The following is a 24,890-nucleotide window of genomic DNA, read 5'->3' as shown; positions in this document are numbered from 1 at the left end:
AGGCAGAGGAAAGAGAAAAAAAATAGTCTAAAGTGAAAGGAAGTGATATCATACCAGAATCTAGAACAGCCAAGATGAAGAAATTGCCGCAAGTTTAGGTAATCAAATTAAAGAGAAGATATTAAAAAATCAAATTAGAGAGAAGATACTAAAAAAAATAAGCCAATTAGAAAGTAAAAGGTGATAGATGAATGATGAGAATGCTGTAGTAATTTCATTTAATCAAATTTAAAAATAGATGGCATATTTCTTATACGTTTACATAGTAAACTTATATGGCTTTCAAATACTATGTATAAGTATCTCATAAATATAAAAAATGGTTGTCTTTAATTTTCAGTATTAAAAGGAAAGCTTATGGATATTAATCTTTAATGTTTTAATAACAAAGCAAATACTCATTTTTATACATTAAGTATGAAATTTATGACTTAATCATGGTTTTTCCTGATTTTAACGTCATCAATTCTAAGCTCTAATCATAAATGTTGAGGCTCAACGAGTTTAAATGAAATAACATCTGTATCACCTTTGTCAAAATATATACTTTGTTTTCCCATTGTGTATATCCAGCAAGTGATTTGGATGCTGTCATAGGATCCAAAGCTTTTCTAATTCAATCGGTGCTTTTAGTATGCAAAGAGTGCCTACTATCCCTTAACATCTTCCTACCATAGAGTCCACAAACTTTCAAAAATCAACCTTCTCTTTCCAAACCATGAGAGAATCTTATGGTACATGCATGAACGATTTCTTATTCTGTCTTCCTTTCAAAAGCCATTAGTAATTGAGGCAGAACCTGTAGAATTTGAAATTTCCAGCACTCCGAAGATATTGCTAAAAGATGTGATTCCTAACAAAACATAAAGGATCAGAACTAACAATTTGGAAAGGGTTGAGGTTTACCAAAGAAAAATAAAGAGGGAGAATTTCAGTATATCGAGTAATTTTTCATTAGCCCAAAAGAAAACTTGCCACATTCAGATGTTAAATTTTGCACACCTGCTATTTAAAAAAATAACATCTACCATTATGTACTCTTTTTATTTTAAAATATTCTTTCATAGGTATATTTAGTAAAGTCTTTTCAATATTCAATTGATTAACAAAATGTTTAAAAATGTCTAAAATTGAAATGAGCTGTATATTTTCTGTCCACTGACATAATACTGTATAGATGTATTTCTACTTTTTAGCCCAAGCAATTTTTACCTAAATTTTTAAACTATGTCAGTAAACAGAAAATATACAAAATTTTGACAATGTTTTCAAAGCCAACTATTTGGATATATGTTGCAATTTCAGGAAAACTTTGGATGATCTGACATATCAAAGTTTGGCATTATGTAGAAAGTATTTCTTATATCCTAATTAACCATATATATTTTCCTTTTATAGTTAAATAAATCAACTTATTGATCCTGTCAAGAAAAATGTCATCTTTCATAGCATTATTAAATGTTAAATAACGTTTAGTGCATTTGTTAAAATATCTCCTAGAAAGTCACCGTTCGACAAGGAAAGATGACAGGTAAAATATGAGGTTAATTTAAATGAATGAATACTTTTAAAATATAACTTTTAACTGAAAATTATATTTTTAAAGGGACCAAATATACTAGAAGAAAATTATCCTCTTTAACACAACCATTGCAAGCAGTTTTTTTCAACTAGAGAGACTGATTTTGATAGCGTTTTTATATTTAATAGTTTATTTTCTGTTATCTCCTAGGAATTCAATTTGATATTAAATGCCTTGTTTACCCTATGTTTCTGCCCAGTTTTACTTACATAGTATCGTGAACTATGCTCACTTTAGATTGCCATGCATTTTAATAGCATTACAGAAGACAGACAAAAAAATCTAAAGGTAAGAAAACAGATGAACTAATTAAATTCATAACCATCTTGTTTTATCTCCTACCTGCAATGAACTGCTTGTTTTTTCGAGGAGACCGTGGTTGTCGTTGGTATATGTCACTTGATCTATATAGGTCAATGGTCCCCATGCTTAATAGTACTGTCTTCTGTATAAAATCCACCACAGCCAACCCATTGCAGTTCCCAAATGCAACTCTGAGAGAAAAAAAAATATGCAACTAGAATGTATCATACTAATCATTACTATTTTTTATCTTTGAATTAAAAATAAGATTACTGGAAAGTAATGCTGTAGGGTTTGGATGTCGGGTAGTGATTAAAGTTAGGAAGGACATTTTGCCTTTATATAAGATAGGTTGATCTTGTATAATAGCCATGACCACTGAAAATAACAGGAATGACCTGCAATCACATTTTATCATCAATTTAAAAATGTAAGTAGTGATTACCTAATTTGCTCTTCAATTTGGTCTTATATTTTTACAAAAGAATCACACATCTTTTTTGCTTTGTAAAGGAGAAATAGGTCAAGAAATGTCACACTTTTAAAAGCTACAGGTGCTTAGGTGCTTTTTCAAATAAAATTATAGTTATTAGGCTTCAAATTAGTTCTCTTAAAGAGTATTTTAACACAAATATTACATAAAAATTCATATATTTAAAGTTTTGATAGTGTAGTAGATGTAAACCAACTATAACTTTCATTTATAAAAATGCTTCACTTTTTAAATTTTGTCCAATTTATTAAAGGACAAGGGCTATTTGATTAATTTCATAACTAAATCTCCTGAAAAATTAAAACCACTCTTCTAAGCAGTAATTTTGGTCACCTCAACCATACAATAATTTTTTTTCTTCATTTACAACATTTCTTCTAGCTGAACAATTGTAAATCTGCTTTTTGCTTCCAAAGTGAAATATACATTAGTTGTATGAGTGCTGTTTTGTTCATTTTGTATAAGTTCCATGCTGTTTTATTTCTTAGCTTGAACTTGGCTGGCAAATCATCTGCCAACTTTGAATCTAGCTCTTTCTACTACATCATACTACCTTCCTCATAAAAAATTAAAAGTTCTAGGATTCTAGATGTTTTGCTGTTTCATAGAGAGTTTTATACCATCCAGTAAGACATATTTTGGAAACTGGAAAAAGTGTTATAAAAGTCAAAAGATCCTACCTCTATCATTTTATAAGTTATGTGATTTTGAGAAAAATTAATGAACATTACCAAGCCTGTTTCTTTACTTTATAATGAGAATTATAATACCAGGTTTATCTAGTTTACAGGATTTTTAGAAACAACAAATCATAAATTTGTTATTAATATACTTTGAAAGTTTTCCACACAAAAGTAGAATTAATATTGTTATAAGTAAATGCAATATTATACATATTACATATTATAGCAAGTTAATATCTTTAAACTTTTCATGTTAAAATAGTTATGTCTTCTCAAACAATACACTTGAAGACTATATAATATTTTATTAACCAATGTCACCCCAATCTATTAAAAATAAATCTCTATAGTTAGTCACTTCTGCTTACGAGTGTGATAGAGTTCTCAAATGTAGTAGTGATAGGAAAAAATTAGGCAACTAGAATATATGACAACAAAACTAATTATTTTTGTCTTTGAATTAAAAATAAGAATAGTAGAGTGATGTGAGCATCACAACAGAATGAGAAAACTTCTTGGTTTCTCTCCTTGGACAACTATAATTCAACAAATGATTCTATGCTCAACACACAAACAAGTTTGAGAGATACACACATTGAGACATCTGAAGGCGAGGAGGAAGGACAGAGATGGGGAGCCCCAGACACAGTCCTGCACTGGCCTCAGCCCCAGTTGACATGGTAGCATGGAGGGTTGGGTTGAAGCCCTCACTCAGCAGCCCAGAGAAGGGCATAGGCAGCATTCTGGCCTGAGTGTCTAGTACACATTGCGATTGAGGCCAGTGACAGAGGAGGAGATGCAGTACAAAAGTGTGACAGCCTCAGTCTGAGAGAAAAAAACAAAGATGCAGACATGCAAATCCACCTCCCAACTCTAGCTGACATGGTAACAGTGGAGGTGTTGGGTTGTAGCCCTCAACTGGCAGTCCAGAGAAGGACGACACAAGCATCATTCGGGCCTGAGTGGCTGATGCACGTTGCAGGTAGTCCTAGTGGAAAAAATAAAGTTGCAGTGCATGAACTCACTACTCCCTAACCCATCACAGGAAAGCCTGATGGAGGCAACTGAGACACCTAAGATAGTATAGGTGGTTTGGATGCAGGAAGAGAGCACTAGGAACTCACATGCCTGGAGCCCCATCACCTACCGTATCCAACCATGGGGGTGCTACAGTAAGAATGAGGAGACACCCACATCTTCAGGGAATATGGGGCATTTTCCACAGATGATGCGATGCCACCCCACTGATGTCTCTGACTGTGTAGATAAAAGAAAAACCTCTACTTACCAACCTGCTAAATTATTAAAGCAAAACAGTACCTAAAGAAGATTTCAATATCTCAAATGACCATACAGAGAAATAATCCATCAAGTACCATGAAAAACCAAGGTAGTCCAGAAAGAAAACAAAAAGTCTCCAGAAAACAAACTCAGAGACATAGAAGACTTGATTTAAATGACAGAGAATTTAAGAATGCAGTTCTGAAAAATCTCAACAAGATATAAGAAAAATCAGAAAGGCAGTTCAACAAGTTCAGGAATAAAATTAATGAGCAAAGAAGTACTTTACCAAAAGATTGAAACTAAAAGAAGAACCAAACAAATTCTGGAACTGAAAGACTCAATAAATTAGATGATGAATGAATTAGAGAGCTTAAGAAATAAAGACTGATTAGAAGAAAGAATCAGTGATCTTGAAGACAAAAATCTAGAAATGACTCATGTGGAAGTAAAGTGAATTGAGTTTAAAAAATTGCAAACTCTGTAAGAGCTATTTGACTCCATTAGAACAATATAAGAATAATGGGAATATCAGAAGGAGAAAAGGAGCAAAGAACCCATTCAAACAAATAATTGATGAGAACTTCTCAAACCTATGAAAAGAACTGGTCCCTCAAATCCAAGAAGTAACAAAACACCTAATTATCTGAATATAAAGAGACCTTCTCTAAGACACATTATATTAAAATTGTCTAAAATAAATGACAAAGAATTCTCAAAGCAACCAGGGGAAAAAAGACTAACCTATAAAGGGGAACCCACTGGATTATTAGAGTTTTTAGCATAACTTTTACAAGCTAGGAGAGACTGGACTCAAATATGTAAATATTTAAAGAGAGAAATCACCAGCCAAGAATAATATACCCAGTAAAGTTATCCTTTAGATATGACCTATAAAGCCTTTCCCAGACAAAAGCTGAGGGAATTTATCACCACAAGATCTGCATTACAACAAATGTTAAAAGGAGCTCTTCTACCTGAAATAAAAATATGAAAAGATACAAAATTGTGAATATGATAACAAACACAGAGAGAAGCAGGAAATTGCAACTCTTTCAGAAAGGAGTATTAAACTCTTAATTAAAACATAAAAGTTAAAGAGGGAAAGCATTTAAAAAAGACGATAGCTTCTGCAATTTGGAAATAAATGCACAGCATAAAAAGGGATAATTTGTGACAACATAAAAGACATGGGGGAAAAGGACTGAACTTGCACATGTGAATAGAGATAAGATGTACTCAGAAGATAAAGAACTACTCTGCATCTAGAACTTTTTATTACATAAACCTAATAGCAACAACAAAACAAAAATCTAGATAAGAGACACATAAAAAAAAGAAATGAAGAGGAAAAAAAATCATAGAATATCACTGAACTAAAATAGCAGAGAGAAACACAAGAGACAAAGGAAACAATGGAGAGAGAACAATCAGAAAGCACTAGACAAAATGGCTGTAAGTTCTCATATATCAATAATTACCCTAAATGTAAATAGACTGAACTCACCAACCAAAAGGCACAGAGTAATGGGACGTATAGCATGGAGAATATAGTCAGTAATATTGGAATAACTATGGTATCAGATGGGTACTAAATTTATTGGGGTAATCGCTTCTTAAATTACATAAATGTCCAACCATTATGTTATATACCTGAAACTAATATTGTATGTCAACTGTAATTGAAAAATAAAAAATTATTTAAAAAATGTTTTAGACAGAGACTTTTTTTTAATGATAAAGGGGACAATTTTCAAGAAGAAATAACATGTAGGTTTATATGTATGTATGGGTGCTCTCCTGATAGGTGTGTGTGTGTATCTATCTATATATCTATATGAAATTACTTACAGATCTAAAGGGAGAGACAGACAAAAATGCAATTATAGTAAGTGATATGAATATTTCATTGACAGCCATGGATAGATCATCCAAACAGAAAGTAAATAAGGAAATATCAGCCTTTATGTCCATTTGGTTTAATGTGTTATTTATCAATTTTTACAGAGCTTTGCATCCCAAAACGATAGAACATAAATTTTTCTCAAGTGTGCATGGATCATTCTGAAGGATAGATCATATGTTGGAGCACAAAATTAGTCTCAGTAAAATTAAGATTAAAATAATACCAATTATATTTCTGACCACAAAATATCAAACTGGAAATTAACTATCAAAAGAAAGCTGGAAAAAAACACAAATATGTGGAGATTAAACAACATTCTATTGAACAACTACTGGGTCAAAGACAAGATCAAAAGACACATAGAGATAAATAAAAATGACAATACGACATATCAAAATTTGGAGTATGTGGCAAAAGTGGTACTAAGAGGGAAGTTTATAGCATTACGAGCCTACCTCAAGAAACAAGAAAAATCTCACACAATTTAACATTTCACCTTAAAGAACTAAGGGAAAAAAAAGAAGCCAAAGTCAGTAGAAGGAAGAAAATAAAAATTAGAGCAGAATTAAGTGAAATAGAGAACATAAAGTCAACAAAGTCGTGATTAAACAAAGATATGATTCTTTGAAAAGATAAAATTGACAAACCTCTGGCTAGAGTCACTAAGGAAAAGAGAGAAAAGACTGAAATAATATCACAAATGGAAGAGATGTTACAATGGACACCACAGAAATACAAAGAATTATACAAGAATACTATGAAAGGCCATTAGCCACCAAATTCAATAATATAGAAGGAATAGACAAAATCTTAGAAATTTATAACCTTCCTAGACTGAACCATGAAAAATTAGAAAATGTAAATAGACTGATCAATAGTAACAAAACTGAAATAGTAATAAAAATCCTACAAAAAAACAAATGTCCAGGACTAGATGGCTTCAGCCATGAATTCTACCTTTCAAAGAAAATTTAATATACCTATGCATCTCAAATTCTTCCAAAAAATTGAAGAATAGGGACTACTTCCTAGCTCATTTTACAAGGCCAACATTATTCTGATACCAAAACCAGGCATGAACAACACACACACATTACAGGCCAATATCTCTGATGAATAAAAATCCGCAACAAAATACTAGCAATTAAAATAAAACACTACATTAAAAAGATAATACACCACGATCAAGCGGGATTCATTTCAGGGATGCAAGAATGGTTCGACATATGCAAATCAATGTAATACACCATGTTAACAAAATAAAATATAAAAATCATATAATCATATAAATAGATGCAGAAAAACCATTTGACAAAATACAACATCAATTTATGATTAAAACACTCAATAAAATGGGTATAGGTGGAAAGTACTACAACATTATAAAGACAAACCCTCAGCTAAAATCATACTCAATGGTGAAAAACTGAAAGCTTTTCCTCTAAGATAAAGAACAAGAAAAAGATGTCCAGTCTTGACACTATTATTTAATATAGCACTGGAAATCCTAGCCAGAGCAATCAGACAAGAGAAATAAAAGGCATCCAAATTGGGAAGGAAGTAAAATGATCACGATTTGCAGATGACATGCTTCTATGTATAGGAAATCCTAAAAATTCCACCCAAACACTATTAGAAACAATAAACAAATACAATAATGTTGCAGGATAAAAAATTAATGTACCAAAATCAGTTGCATTTTTATGTACCAGCACAATGAAATATCAGAAAAAAAAGAAAAAATCTCATTTGCCATTGCAACAAAAAGGATAAAATATCTAGGAATAAACAAATTGTTGGAAATGAAAGACCTATACACTGAAAACTATAAGACATTGTTGAAAAAAAGTGAAAAGGGGTTTGGGGAGAAGATGAAGAGGGTAAAGTGAGTCAAATATGTGGTGACAGAAGGAGACTAGACTTTGGGTGGTCAGCAAACAAGGGAATACAGAGATGAGGTATTATAAAATTGCACACCTGAAACTTACATGTTATTAACCAATGTTAACCCCATAAATTCAATTTTAAAAATTAAGCAAAATAAAACAAATAAAAACAACATATTGTAGGGTTTGTAGCATGTATAGAAATAATACAAGACAACAACAATACTAACAGAGGGAGAATATTGTTATAAAGTTCTCACAGTATATGCAAGGAAGTATAATGCTACTTATTTACTTATCCATTTATATAAGTTAAAGATATGTAAACTGTAGAACAAGCCATAAAAATTAGTTTTTTAAAATTAAAATTTTTAAAATAAATACTAAGACAAATCCACTTTAAATATCAATTAAAAGGATAGAAAACATATAGTAACATGAAAATACTAATTAAAAGAAGTCTGAAGTGACTATATTAATGTAATATTAGTACAAAGTATATTTCAGAACAAGAAAAATGTTGACGGATAAACTTGGAGAATGATTAAGAGGTCAATTCATCAAGAACTTATAGTGTTCCTAAAGTGGATTCACCTAAAATACATGGAGAAATACTGAGAACTGGAGGGAAAAAAAGACAAAGTCACAATTATGGTTGAGAATGAAAACATTCTTTCAATAATTGCTAGCACAATTAGAGAAAACAATCAGTAAGGAAATAAAAGTTCTGAAGAACATTATCAACCTCCTTGACTAAACTGAAATTTATAGAACTCTCCATCCAATATTCATAATTGCATCAATATAAAATATTTAGGCATAGATGTAATAATATATGTAGAAATTATGTATATTGAAAATTATAAAACATTGCTGAGGTAAATTAAATAAGATTTAAATAAATAGATGTACCTTGATCAATGGTCAGAAGACAAAGTTAACTGTTCCCAAATTGATCTACAAAGTCAAAGAACTTCCAAACGAAATCCTAGCAGACATCTTTTTTGTTAAGAAACTAAAAACATGATTCTAAAGGGAAATGTAATAAATCTAGAATAGCCCACAGTTTTGAAAAAAAACTTAAGGACTTTCACTATATGTTTTTCAAGAGCTATTCTAAAGCTACAGGAATCAAGGCAGACTTGTATTGTCTACGGTCATGTCATCCTGAACAAGCCTGACCCCGTCTGATCTCAGAAACTAAGCAGGGCTGGGCCTGGTTAGTACTTGGATGGGAGACCACCTAGGAAGACCAGGTGCTGTAGGCATAAAAAATAAAACATAAGGGATTGTAAGCTGACAAGGTCCTTGCAATCTGTGAGGTCGACCAAGGGTTGCCTCGCATAAAAAAAAAGCAGACTTATATTGAAATGAAGATAAACATAAATATTAATGAAACAGAAGTGTCCATAGACAAACTCACACATAAATAAATGGTCAATTGATATTTAACGAAAGTGCTATTACAATTTGGAGGAAAGAAAATCTTTTCAATAAATGATGGTGAAACAATTGGATATCCATAAGTGAAAAATTGAGCCTTAATTTTTACCTGCCATTATGCACAAAAACTAACTTAAAATGGATGAGGAGAAAATCATAGGCAACAGTTAAATAGGACATGAAAAGAACAAAATATAAAATAAAAAATAACCTGTATGACATCAAAATTAAATTATTTTGCTCTTCAGAAGATACTATTAACAAAATGAGAAGGCAATCCATAGATAATAGAAAACATTTGGAAAATACATATCTTGTTCAAAATAGTCAAAGAACTCTGAGTAATAATAAGACAACTTGATTTTTTAAAAGTAGGCAAAAGGTTTTACAAAACAAAATGCACAAATGTGAAATAAGTCCTTGAAAGATGCAGAAAATCATTAGTCACCAGGAATATGTAAATTAAGTACCATTGAACCCACCCAGCTGGATTATATTATAAAATTGATAATACCAAGTGTTGACAAGTATGTGTAATAACTGAAACCTTTATACATTGCAAAATGATATAAAATAGAGAGGCTATAAGCAAATAGGATATAATCCAGTAATTCCACTCTTATTTACCTGAGAAAATGCAAACAAATGTTATATAAAGGCTTCTACCTGAATATTAATAACATATTTATTTATAATAGCCAGAAACTGGTATCAACCCAGATTTCCATCAAATGGAAAATGGATAAACATTTTTATATCCACATAATATTATATAGCAACAAAAAGGAACAACCCGTAAATACAACAACATGGATGAATCACAAAAACATTATGCTAAGGAAAATGAAACAAACAAATAATTTATGCTTCTATATATAATGGTAGTAAATGCAAAATTATAGTGATAGAAAGCAAATCAGTGTTTTTGTGTTACCAGAGGGTGAGGGGTGACAATTAAATAGGGCACGAGGGAACCTTCTGAGAAGATGGATACTTCTTATATCATTAGTTTGTTGGTGGTTACGTGATTTATATTTGTCGTGTATATTTGTCAAAACTCATATTGTATACTTAAAGTTGGTGAATTTTTTCATATATATAACATAAACTCATTTTTAATGTTAATAAATACTTAGTTAATTAAATTACTAACAAAAAAGACAGTCTAAGAGAATCACAACTAGAGTTATAGACTCTGGTCCCCCTGAGTGTTCTGGAAAGAAAGCAAGAAAAGAATAGGTAAAGATTTTTAAAATTGGATGTTTTGGTTAACCTACCAGAAAGACAAAATAATTTTACTGAGGAAAAAAAAGGTGAGATTTTTTTTTTCTTCCAATATTTTGGAAAGCAAATTTTTATAACAACCAGATATTTTCAAGATCTGAGATTTATAATAAAAATAACTAATTTTTATTTTCCTATCTTTGCTTTCTTAATCAACATCTCTCTTAAAGTATATTAGCTCTTCAAAATTGTACAAGAATTAATAAACTTTTCTATTTTATAAGTATAAAATGTATTTGAATATAGAAACTAATATAGTTCATTTACTTAGAAAGGAAATTAAAAGTCCAGATTATAAAGTCTCTGAAAATCTTATGGAGTACTTTTCTATTTGGCATTTATAAATAATGTTGATATGTGAGTACTTATAGAAATAAAAAATAAGTGAAAAATCAAATATTTAAAAATATATTTCTATTTTGTATCTTTAAATATGTTAGTGCTTTAATATCCATTGACTTATAAATGGAAAAATAAAATGTAGCATTTCTACAAAGCAGAACACTGTTTTAGCAATAAAAGAGATTCTATAACACAAATGAACCTCAGAAACATTATGCTAAGATAAAGAAGCTGGATGAAAAACTACATATTAAATTATTCCATGTATGCAACATGTCCAGAAAAGGCAAGTCGATAGAGATGGAAAATAAATTAGTGGTTGTCTAAGGCTAGTGCTAGCAATGATAATTGATGACAAATGAATATGGAGGGCCTTTTGAGGGTGGGTAATAAATATGTTCTAAAATTTGATTGCTTTGCACAACTTAGCAAATTTACAAAAATAATTTAATAGTAAACACTAATGGATAAATGTTAAGTTATACAAATTATACTAAAATAAACTATTACTAAAAACATTTTAAATTATTATGTTTATTGCTTTTTTCCACATTTCAGATGAATGACAAAATTCTTGAAAAACACAAATTGCCAAAGCTGGCACAAAGGAAAGTAGAAAATCTGAATGATCGTTTATATATTTTAAAAGTTGAATTTGTAATTTAAAATATTCTCACGAAGAAAACTCTATGCTGAGATAGTTTTGCTGGCTAATTCTGTCAAACACCAATGAATGAAATAATACCAATCTTATGCAAAAATTTTTGAAAATAAAACAGGTGGGAACATGTTTTAAAATCATTTTATGAAGCCTAAAAACTGATACAAAACCTGACAAAGAAATAAATTAATATTCCTCGTCAAAAAAAAAACCCCTAAGAAAACATTGCCGTATTGCAGATGACATGATACAATATATAGATAACCCTAAAGATTCTACCAAAAAATTTTCAGAATAAATGAATTCAGTTTAGTAGCAAGATACAAAATTAATATTCAGAAATAGGTTGTATTTTTATACCCCAATAATGAGAAATTAAGAAAACAATTCCATTTACAATTGCAAAAAAAAATTATAAAATACCTGGAAATAAATTTAACCAAGGGGGTAACAGACCTGTACTCAGAAAACTATAAGACACTGAAGAAAAACCAAAGAAGTTACAAATAAATGGAAGGATATACCATGCTCATGGATATAAAGAACTAAAATCATTAAAATGTCCATATTATCAAAAACAATCTGCAGAGTCAATGCAATTTCTATCTAAATAACAATGGCATTTTTCACCAAAATAGGACAAATCATCCTAAAATTTATATAGACCCCCCAAATTTTTCAAATAGCCAAAGCAATCTTGAAAAAAAGAAAATAGAAGGCATCACACTACCTGATATCAAACTACAAGGCTAGTAATCCAAACAGAAAATAGAAGGCATCACACTACCTGATATCAAACTACAAGGCTAGTAATCCAAACAGCATGATATTGGCATAAAAAGACACATAAATCATTGGAACAAAATAGCCCAGAAATAAAGACACACTTATTTGGTCAATTAATCTATGACAAAGGAGGCAGGAATATACAATGGGGTAAACACATTGCTCTTAGCAATATTGTTTTTAGATGTCTCCTTGGGCAAAAGAAACAAAAGGAAAAAGGAACAAATGAGACTACATCAAACTAAAAACTCTTTGTGCAGAGAAGGATACCATCAACAAGACAAAAAGCCAACCTACTGAATGGGAGAAGATATTCACCAATGATATATCCGATAAGGGGTTAATAATCTAAAATATATAAGGAACTCATACAACTTAACACCAAAAAAATTCCAATTAAAAAAATGGGCATAGGACCCGAATAGACAATTCTCCAAAGAGGACATACAGGTAATCAATAGATATATAAAAAGTTACTCAACATCACTAAATATCAAGGAAATGCAAATGAAAACCACAATGAGATATCACCTCGTACCTGTCAGAATAGCTATCATCAATGAATCAATCAAGTGTTGACAAGAATGTGGAGAAAAGGAAAACAACATGCACTGTTGGTGGAATTGCAAATTGGTGCAGCCGCTATGGAAAACAGTCTGGAGGTTCCTCAAATAATTAAAAATAAAACTATTATATGACCCAGCAATTCCATTGCAGGGTATTTATCCCAAGAAATCCAAAACACTAATTTGAAAAGATATATGCTATGTTAATTTCAGCATTATTTAAAATAGCCAAGATATAAAATCCACCTGTTCATCAATAGGTGAATGGATAACGAAGAGGTGGTACATATATACAATGGAATATTACTCAGTTATAAAAAAGAATGGAATCTTATTTGCACCAGAGTGGAGGGACCTAGATGGTATTATGCTAAGTGAAATAAGTCAGAGGAAGACAAATTCCATATGATTTTACTTAGATGTGGAATTTAAAAACAAAATAAATGAATAAACAAAGCAGAAACAAAGTCATAGATACAGGGAACAAATTAATGGTTGCCAAATGAGAGAGGGGTTGGGAATGTGAGTGAAAAAGGAGACAGGATTAAGAGGTACACACTGTCAGTTATAAAAATAGTCACAAGGTTGTAAAGTACAGCATAGGAAATATAGTCAATAATATTGTAATAACTATGTATGGTGTAAGATAGGTACTAGACTTATCAGGGTGATCACTTTGTGAGTTATATAAATGTATAATCACTGTGTTGTGCACCTGAAACTAATATAATATTGTATGTCTACTGTAATTAAAAAATTTAAAAAATTTAAACATCACCATATCATATATAATAATATTTTAAAAGCATAATACATTGCGACCAAGTGTGATTTATCCCAAGAATACAATAGTTTATATGAAAATCAATCATTGTAATACATCAGAGTAACAAAATGAAAGAAAATAATACAATCGTCTTAATACAGAAAAAGAATTTGACTGAGTCCGCAAACCATTCATGATAAAAATTTTCAGCAAATTAGATTTAAAAGAAATCGCTGACAAATCTACAGCTATTGATCTTCTTAATGGTGAAAATTTGAATATTTTCCCCTTAATGTTGGGAACAAAGCAAAGCGTCCATTCTTAGAATGTCTATTCAACACTATACTAAAGGCCCTAACCAGTGCAATGTGGCAAGAAAAAAAATACAAAGAGTGGAAACTCAAAAGTAGAATTGATTTATATTCATAGAGACATGCTTGTCTATGTGGAAAATATTAAGGAAACCACACACAACTACTAGACCAATATGTGAATTAAGGTTAAAGATATAAGTTAAATACACAAAAACACTAGTGTTTCTAAATATCAGCAGTGAAGAATTGGAAAGCGAATTTTAAAATAGCATCTATAATAGTTGATACTATTGTAATAGTTGATACATATATGAAATACTTTGGGATAAATTTGACAAATATATGCAAAACCAGTATATACTTTAAATACTACAAAAAATACTTGTAAAACTACAAACATTGCTGGAAGAAATTATAAGTGCCAAATATATTGACCACTATACCATGTTTATAGATGGGAAGATTCAATAATATTGGCATGCCAATTCTCCCCAAATTCTTCTATGGATTCAACGTGACCACAATCATAATTCCTGCAAGCTTTTTTTGAATGAAATTGAAGCAGATTCTAAAATGCATATGGAAACTGAGGAGTCCAGCTCCTGGCTAAAAAACCTTTGTGTGATTTTTCAGGTCTGACCATAGGTAATTTAAAAGCTTTTCCTGGCAGGCTTCTAGGGAGAATGCTGTCCTCTCAGGATCAAACTCAGTGCACAGCCAATGCATTTTAGTCTCTGAAGGGAGCTGCAGTCAAGAATTCAGGCCCCTCTGGCAGGTCATGCTCTTAATGCCCATTTGCATTCCTAGCTGAACTGCTTTCATTGTTTGATCTCTTTTTTAGAGGCCTGTGCAGAAGTATTCTTCAAACACCTCTGCTGAGGTCTCCTTACAGGGGGAGGTGGGAAACTCTGAAGACACTTTTCCCCACTCTGACTATATATCCAGAATTCTTCCACTCTTAGCTCTGCCCTCTGCCTCTAACCTAAGGGTCCATAACGCTGTCAGAGCCTTTTATTTGGGGCAACCCTAACCATAAGGAAACTTCTTTGCCTGCACTGATCCACCTGATCCTCAACTGGAGCGCTGTTCTATGGGGGGAAATAGAACAGGGGGAAGTTGGTGCTTTTTACAGTTTTAGCTTCTTGCTTACACCATCCAAGTAAGTGATTAAAAGCTTCGTTTTGGTTCACAGTTGTGTTAATCACCTATTCTGACACCTAACAGCTAAACTCTCTCCAGCTCAGCTCTGTTCCTGACAGAAATTTAAAAGACCTAGAACAGCCAGGACAATTTTGAAAAAGTGGAACAAATGTGATGGACTTACACTACATGATTTTAAGACTTACTACAAAACTATATTAATTAAGACAGTGGGGTACGGGCATAGAGAGAAACATAGATTAATGGAGTAGAGATTCCAGAAATAGATCCTCACTTGATTTTTGACAACCACACCAAAAGAATTCAATGGGAAACAGAAACTTTTTATCAAATGATACTGGTACACTGAATATATGTGGAACAACAACAACATAAACTGTTACACATCATACTCAAATTTGAGATTGACCATAGACCGAAACATAAAAATTTCTGGCAAAAAACAAACAACACAAGAGAAACAAACAAACAAAAACCCTGAAGTAGGCAAAGTTTTCTTAGAACATAAGCAATAAGCATTTACGAAACTGATAAGGTACTTCAAAATTAAAATATGCTCATAAAAAGGCACCATTTAAAACAAGTAAGCCATAGATTGGGTAAAAATATTAGTATTACATATACTTAACAAAAAGACTTGAATACAGAATTTATTTTTAACAACTCCTGCATTCAATAATTTTAAAAAAATGGGTAAAAGATATGAACAGACATTCGATAAGAAAATATCTACAAATCAATAGACATATTAAAAAAGCACTGAACATCATTAGTCATGAGAAAAATTCAAACTAAAAATGGACACAATTTTAGACCCTTTGGAAAGGCTAAAATTGAGAAGACTTACAACTTACAAATTTATTGGTGAGTATGTGGAATAACTGGATGTTCGCACATGGAATGTAAATTACACAACCACCTTGAAAAATTTGGGGCTGTTTCTTCTTATAAAAATTAAACCTATCTTACTACTCTGCTATTCCAATCCTAGATATTTACTGATGGAAATGAAAATACATTTCCCCAACAATGTGTACAGAATATTCACAGAAGCTTTATTCATAACAGCTTCAAAAAAGAAATAACCCAAATGTGCATTAACAGGAGAATGAATACATGAATTGTGATATAGTCATATATTGGTAAGCTTCTAAGCAATAAAAGGTTCTACACACTTCATTCACATACATATATATAGTTAGAAAATCACCAGTGGATGCTAAAACTAATATGTGAATCTTTGAAGAGGAAAATGTTTACATAATTTCATAGTCTCCCATAAATTACAAAGGGAAATAATAATTTTATAGAAACCTAATGGACATCACCTTAACCAAGCAATCAAAATTAGCACCACTAATGTTAGGATAAACCATCATTATATGCCTTTTTAAATAGTAAACTAAGGAAGGCACTCTTCTGTGGTACACCTCCCAAAATGTTTAATTGTAATCATGAAGAAGTATCAGATAAACTTTCCAAATTGAGGTATATTAAACCAATTAAGGGTCTGTACTCTTGAAAAATATCAACATAAGAAAAAACAAATAAATGCTGAGGAACTGTAATCTCCAGATTAAAGGAGATTAAAAATAAAAGCTAAAAAGAATGTAAGATCTTGGATTTGATTCTGTTCTGGGGGAAAATAGTATAAAGGACTTTATTGGGATAAATATAGAAATTGAATATGTTCTGTTGATTCAATAACAATACTGAATCAATGTTCAATTTGATTTTTAATGTACAATAATGTTGATGTAAAAAAAAGTCCTTGCTCTTAAAAACACACACAGTGAAATAGTAAAATCAATTTTCACTCAAATTTGTTATGTTATTTTTTCAAATTCAGAGAAAAACCCTCAGTTACTCCTATTTTATTAAAAAGTCCAATATGGTTCTATATCCAAAGAGTACAAGACACTAGATTTCAAAGGTTCTTACAAGAATCTCTATTCTTGCAAAACTTTCTAAACAAAAATAAGAGATCTGCAATTCATCTGTGATCATACACTCAGCTGGCGAGTAAAACAATTCAAGCTTTAAGGGTCTCACAGACTAACATAAACAAATTGCCTAAATTTTTCCTAAATAATGTCCAACAAGTACAACATTGCATTGCTATTATTACACAATTCTCCATGACTATTTCCCCATTCTCTATTGTCTGGGTCCTCTTAGTAAAGTTATTTGCAATCAAATTTAAAATGTTTGTATAAGGAGACATCCTAGGTAGTAAAGTTTAGAGGCATCTCCTTCCCTGGAGATATTCCAGGACAATAAAGATAAAGGCTTCTCTTTTCCAGTTAAAATGGTTGGGTAGCTAGCTATACCCTGTGCTGGCCTCTTTCCATGACCATATCAAAATAACACCTAAATTATAGAACAACCATCATTGAGAACCACCTGATGACTAGCTGAATTAAAGTCCTATAACTAAGGGTATAAAGCAGTCAAGAGGGGACTGGCAGGAAGGGTGGAGATGCAGAAAGGGTAGATCCCGCATCCACAGTATGGTGATTGGGAGGGACATCTTGGCTGTGGAGCTACCCGCTGTGGATCGAGGGGTCCTGCACCACACCAAGCTCCCCAGCCTGGACTGAGGAAGAGGAGTGCCCATAACATCTGGTTGTGAAACCAGTGAAGATTGCATCCGAGTGAGACAGAAGGGTGCTGGAGTACTAGTTGCTCCTCTTGAGGGGCCCACACATAGACTCGCTCTCTCACAAACTCACCTGCTCAGGAGTTTGAAGGAACATCAACTTGAAAGGAGATAGGGAGATATGGGAAGAACTGAATTGATTAACTTGAGGGTGAGGGCTGGAGTGACAAGGGTCAGGACAGCCCTCTCCATTAGCAGGCACAATTGTTCCTTTGTTAAACCCTCCTCCTACTCAGCCAGCAGGTTTGAGCAGGCACCAAATCTGAGCTCTCCATTAATGTCACTAACACTGTTTGCCCTGCCCTAGAGATTCCATGAGAGCCCACCCCAACCAATTAGCATGCCTGGCCTGAGTAGCTTCCAGTAGTTTTTCTATACTAGTGGCCTGCCTTGACTTGTACTGTGAACGTTCCTAAAATCTATCAAAGGCCCACAAACCCAAAACAAGCAATGGCTGGCCATGGCATACATTATACCTCTTGCAAAACAGCCCCAAGCCCAGAATAAGTGGCAATCAATTTCAATTTGCATTGTAACTCCCATCAGGAAGCCTCATGCCTGGCATAAGTTGTGGCCAGTGTTGACTTGAAATGTAGCTTCAAATAAGAGGCCACAAACCCAGCACAAGCTGCAGCTGGCCTCAGCACACATTGTGGTGCCAACCAAAGTGCTCCAAGCCCAGGAAAAGTGGCAGCTGGGCTCAGTTCGCAGCATAGCTTCTCTCAAGATCCCCCAAGCCCAGCTCTAGCAGCAACCAACTACAAATCACTTTGTAGCTCCTACCAGGTGGCCTCAAGCCAGGCACAAATGCTGGCTGACTTTGGCTTGCACCAGAGGCCCTCCCAAGAAGCTCTAAATATATCTGTGGGCCAATTTCAGACCACATGAGAGCACTGCACAACTAGCTCCAAAAGACATACAGAAGTGCGGACTTGACTGACACCAGAGCCCATCTCACTCCATGGGATCAGCCACTGCACAACAGCTTGTCACTGTAGTCACAGTCAGACCTCATAGTCAGTCAGCCTCAGGGTCAATCCCTCCCATTGACATACCAATAGCAATCAAGGCTCAACAGCAGGAGGACACACACAACCCACACAAGGGACACACCTGGAGCACCTGGCTCAGGAGACGAAGACTGCACCAATGGGCCCCATAAGACACCTACTACGTAAGTCTACTTTACTAAGACCAGGAAACATAGCAATACTTCCTAATACATGGAAACAAACACAAGGAGTCAGTCAAAATGAGAAGACAAAGAAATATATCCAAAATGATAGACCAGGACAAAACTACAGAAAAGAACTAAATGAAATGCAGACAAGCAATCTACTAGATATGGAGTTCAAAACACTGATTATAAGGATGCTCAATGGTACAGCATAGGGAATACAGTTAGTGTTAATATATTGGCTAGGTGGAAAACCAGAGGAGAGAAAGAGCAATTAAGGGGATTGTTTTATAAATTATATAAATGTCTAACCAATGTACTGGATACTTGAAACCAAACTTTTTTTAAAAAGGATGCTCAAAGAACTAAGTGTAAGAATGGATGAACTCAATGAGAACCTTAACAAAGAGATAGAAACCATAAAAATTACCAATCAGAAATGAAGAGTATGATAACTGAAATGAAGGGCATCAACATTAGAGGGCATCAAGACAGATTAGATGAAACAGAGGATCAAAGCAATGATCTGGCAGAAAAGGTAGTTGAGAACACCCAATCAAAACAAAAAGCGAAAAAAATCTAAAAAAACGAGGATAGTTTAAGGGATCTCTGAAACAAGATCAAGTGTACCGACATTTGCATCATAGGGGTATCAGAATAAAAAGAGAGCAAGAGATTGAAAACCTATTTAAAGTAATAAAGACTGAAAATTTCCCCAACCTGGCAAAGGAACTTGGTATATAAGTCCGGCAAGTGCAGCTTGGAAAAACTCAAAATGGATTAAAGATTTAAATGTAAAACCCCAAGCCAGAAAACTCCTACAAAAAAACAAAGGCGGTATACTCTTTGACATTGCCCTTAGCAATATTTTTTAGATATGTCTCCCCTGGCAAGGGAAATAAAAGAAAAATGGGACTATCTCAAACTAACACTTTTTGTACAATGAAGGAAACCATCGACAAAATGAAAAGATAACCAATGTAATGGGAGTGAGTACATATTTGACAACAATACATTCAATAAAAGTTTAATATACAAAACATATAAGGAACGTCACAATTTCAACACCAAAAAAATCCAATTAAACATGGGTGGAGGACATGAAAAACACATTTCTTCAAAAGGACAAACAGATGGCCAATATCACTAATCATCAGAGAAATGCAAATTAAAACTACAATATCACCTCATACCTGTCAGAATGGCTATCATCAATAAATCAATAAGCAACACATGTTGGCAAGAGTGTGGAAGAAAGGGAAACCTCGTATACTGTGTGTGGGATTGCAAATTAGTGCAGCCACTATGAAAAAAAGTATGGAGGTTCCTCAAAAAAATTAAAAAAGGAGTTAAAATATGACTCAGCAATTCCACTTCTAGATAGTTATCCAAAGAAATCCAAAATGCTAATTTCAAAAGACATATGTACCCCTATGTTCACTGCAGCATTATTTAACCAAGATATGAAAGCAACCTAAATAGCCATCAACAGACAAATGGATAAAGAAATGGTACATATTTAGAATGCAATATTACTCAATCATAAAAAAGAATGAAACTTTGCCACTTGTGACAACATGAATGGGTCTAGAGAGTGTCATGCTCAGTGAAATAAGTCAGACAGATGAAGACCAATGATCTGAATTATATGTGGAATCTAAAGAAGAATATAAATGAACAACCCAAACAGAAAGAGACTCATAGATAGAGAAAAAACTGATGACTGCCAGATGGAAGGGGCTAGGTGAAAAAGGGGAAGGGGTTATGAAGTACAAATTGGTAGTTACAAAAGAGTCACAGTGATGTAAAGTATAGCATATGGAATATAGTCAATATATTGTAATAACTATGTGTGGTGTCAGATGAGTACTAGATTTATTGGGATGGTCATAAGTTATACAAATGTCTAATCACTTGTTGTAAACCTGAACTAATATAATATTGTACTTCAACTGTAACTGGAAAAACAAAAAGCATAGTTAATGCAATAAAAATGATGTGAGAATAATTTGGAAAAAGAAGAAAAGATAAAGCTCTCTCCTTTTCTTCCCCAGAGAAAATGTACTTATGCTCCAGAGTAAAGAGATGGTATCTCTCCAGATGGAAGGACAGAGAGGTCACCAGGAGACCTATTTTCAAATCTGAGTTTTTAAAACTTAGAGTTCTTCTCTCGTAACACCCCTGCACATGCAGGTACCAATCTGTTCCTTACCATGTTACTCTGTTGGGACTGAGGCTCAGGGAACTGATGTAAGGTATTGCTCTAGCTGCTGTTTTTGTTGTCAATAATAAGCTATCTTTGTTTCTGACCCAAAGACCAGTTTTCTGTCAAGATATATACAAACAAAAGTATAGCAGGCTACTAGCTTGTAAGAGGGGAAAAACTATCTCAGACCCTGCACAGTGTCTAAGTTAACAGTTGCCGCTTGGTAAATTCTTCAAAAGAGTAGAATAATCAATAATCTTGGGAAAATGGAGCTACTCAGCTAGCTAAACTCAATTACATTGATCTTTAGGACTTAGTCTCCCATTTTAGACTTAGTTCAACTAGAATATTGGACAGTAAGTTGTTTCCAATTTTTTTTATAAAAATTATGATTATCCTTATGTTTTTCTGCTCCTTTGACATCTAATATCCAGGTATTTAAATGTTGCTACAAAGCATTATCCTGGGCCTTATTTAATAATCTGCTTCATAAAGTGTATGAGGACCTCGTAATCAATCAGCCTGGGGGCTGAGTTTGACCAAAAGAGTGGAAAAGATAAATTCTAAGAAGAAAATGGCAAAGACCTGGCATACCTCAGATGGCAGTATTCCCAAATGATGATAAATATAATATGAAAAATGTCTTTTACATATATGTCATAACTTAAACAGCTAAGATCATCTGGAGAAGCCATAAATAACTAAAACTAGTTTAGTTGATGATTCATAAAGATTTCCAAGAGCAAATATCTTGACTGTTCTCATTACCTCTTACTCAATGAAAACACAAGTTTCATCATTTAGAAAGTATCTGTGGTTTTTCTTTCTCTGCTTTTTCCTTTTTCTTATATATAAATTCAGTTTTTGTATTTGTTAGGTAAGATCAATCTATTATTGATTTACTTCATATTCAAGTAAATAAAACATGGTAATAATTAACTATGTCTTGGAGTTATTCTTTGACAGGTGGTTATAAAGCACTGTGGACATTACACTATCTTGTGTGGTTTCTAGCCCTGGGATACTATACTAGCTCATGTTGTTTCTCTACATCCTAGATAAATAACCCATTTATTAAAAACTCCTCAAATTATCCTATCTGGAATATGTCATGTGTATCCTGCTCTGAATCTAAAAGATACAATTTATATGTAGTAATATATTTAATCCTCTCAACAATGTATTGTCCTCATTTTACAGATAAGGAAATAAAGCACAGAAATTTAAGTAACTTCTAAGATCCTAAAACTTGAAAGCAGCAAAATTAGGATTTGGATACCAAAGAATCTGATTCTAGCATTCAAAATGAAACACATGCAGGAAAATGATAGGAAACACAATCAAGCAAAACAAACAAAACCAAAAAAAAAAGTGTAGAAGTATATACAAAGTACAAGTGTAATAACATCTTAACAACACTCTAACAACATTAAAAGTGAAAATATTATCACAAGTTTGACATCAAGAAAGAAATAATCATAGTTTATATTTAAATTATTATCTTATACCATTTTGATCTAATAAAAATCCAGTTAAGGGCTTCTTTCCATTTTCAGAAATTCACTTAGCATTTTAAAGAAAATATCTAAATATATCAAACATTAGATAAATAATACAAATTAGCTACTTACATTCCATACGCTGAGCTTACAGCAAGACTAGTAATCTGCTGGGGAGGTTCACCGTCCACCCACACCAACTGAATAACAAGTTCTGCTTGATACCCTGGAGGCATCCGTACTGGTCGTGTCTTAACACTAGAAAAAAAGAGAAAAAGGAGTTCTACTCCATATGTTCATGCTTATCTTCCTAATTTACATATAATCTTCCTACAGAAATATATAACACCAGGCATTAAGGGCAATATGCAGGTAGATAATGTTGTCTAGCTTTCTCAAAATACACAAAGCCTGTGATTGCTTAGTTTTTTTCTTTAAGTAGCTGTTTAGTCAGCCAGATCCACAATTTCAACTGGTCGTTATCATTTCTTTTTTTTTCTTTTGAGAATAGTATTTTAAATTATTTCTATTTATTTTTCTTAAGAAATATTTATTGCATTAATCTACCACCCAATGTAAGATTTCAACATATCCAAAACCTGAATTCTTGCTCTTTCCCTCTAAATTTGCTTATCTGTGCCCTTCTCTATTCTAGTTGATAGCAACTCCTATCCTTCCGATTAAGTTAAAAAAAACTTAAATCATTCTTGACTAATATCCTTCTCTCATACCCCACATCCAATTAGTTGTCAAATGCTGATTGGGCTACCTTCAAAATATGAATTCAGAATATGACCACTTTTTACTTCTCTACCGCTACCATCCTAGTTATAGTTGACAAAGATATTGCCTATCCATTTAAATCTGAATTTCAAATAAGCAATAAATAGCTTTGCTTTTTTTTACTATATATATGTCCCATGCAATATGTGGGATATACTGATACTAAAAATGTTCATTTTTTATCTGAAATTCAAATTTAAATAAATGATATTTTTATTTGCTACATCTGCCAACCCTTAACGCCATCTCTAGTTAGGTGCAATCAGCCTCCTTACTGGTCTCTTGGCTTAATAATATTCTTCACTCCCATCTCAAAATCCATTTTCACCATAGCCACCAAAGTGATCAATTTAAAATTTAAGTCTGATCATGTCACTTCTCTCTTCAAAACCCTATAATGACTCTTCATTTCATTAGGAATAAAAGCCAAGTTCTTTACAATGGCCTATAACTGGCTTTCTATTGCCCGTCTGACTTCATCTTCTACTACCCTCTCTAATAACGCCCACCTTGTTCCCTTTGTTCTAGCTACACTGACCCCCTTATATGCCAAGTACTTTAAGGCCTTTGCTCTAGCTATTCCTTCTGCCTAAAACACTGTTCCAGCAGGTATTCTTCAGCTAACTCCCTCATCTAACTTTTGTTTAAATCTCATACTCTTGGGCCTATAATGACCACCCATTTTATACACAAAGGCAAAAAAATTAAATAAAAAAATCAATAATTGCACAAATATGTATACATTGATAAGAACTATAAGATTGCTTAAAAATAAAGAGTTGGCTTGTTGAAATGCTTATTTATCAGCTAATGTATATGGTAATAATCTAAATTCAACAAAGGAAAAGTGATTTAGGGATGGATGCCAACGTATCATTTATCAAAGCACGGACTTATGCAATTTAAAAATCACTTGTAATATAATGTAATAATTCATAGAATAATATACTTAGATTAATTCTGTTGCTTGTTTCCTAGGACCTTATAAACATAATATAGGAGTATATTGATTTTTTCCTTTTGGTTCTCTTGATTATCCTTAAGATGTCTACTACTTTTCAAGTCAACATTAAATGCTTTTGTTATCCTGCACTATACTGCTTACTTCA

The 24,890-nt window shown here is 32.7% G+C and overlaps 1 protein-coding gene and 1 pseudogene across 3 annotated transcripts in view; one reads left to right on the top strand and one right to left on the bottom strand.

Moving 5' to 3' along the window:
- STXBP5L (syntaxin binding protein 5L) overlaps window positions 1-24,890 on the bottom strand; it is a 260,367-nt gene that overhangs the window by 99,521 nt on the left and 135,956 nt on the right. For all 3 annotated transcript variants that reach the window (XM_039843137.1, XM_039843139.1, XM_039843138.1), the window contains exons 18-19: window positions 23,131-23,256; window positions 1,925-2,076 (exon numbers count right to left, since the gene is read on the bottom strand). In XM_039843137.1, the coding sequence (XP_039699071.1) occupies window positions 1,925-2,076; window positions 23,131-23,256 (278 nt within the window). The remainder of the gene's footprint in view (window positions 1-1,924; window positions 2,077-23,130; window positions 23,257-24,890) is intronic.
- On the top strand, window positions 9,284-9,402 carry LOC120586900 (uncharacterized; annotated as a pseudogene).

The sequence above is a fragment of the Pteropus medius genome, unplaced genomic scaffold (genome assembly GCF_902729225.1).
Source record: "Pteropus medius unplaced genomic scaffold, Ma_sr-lr_union100, whole genome shotgun sequence".
Classification (NCBI taxonomy): domain Eukaryota; kingdom Metazoa; phylum Chordata; class Mammalia; order Chiroptera; family Pteropodidae; genus Pteropus; species Pteropus medius.
This window is presented reverse-complemented; position numbering and strand designations above follow the sequence as displayed.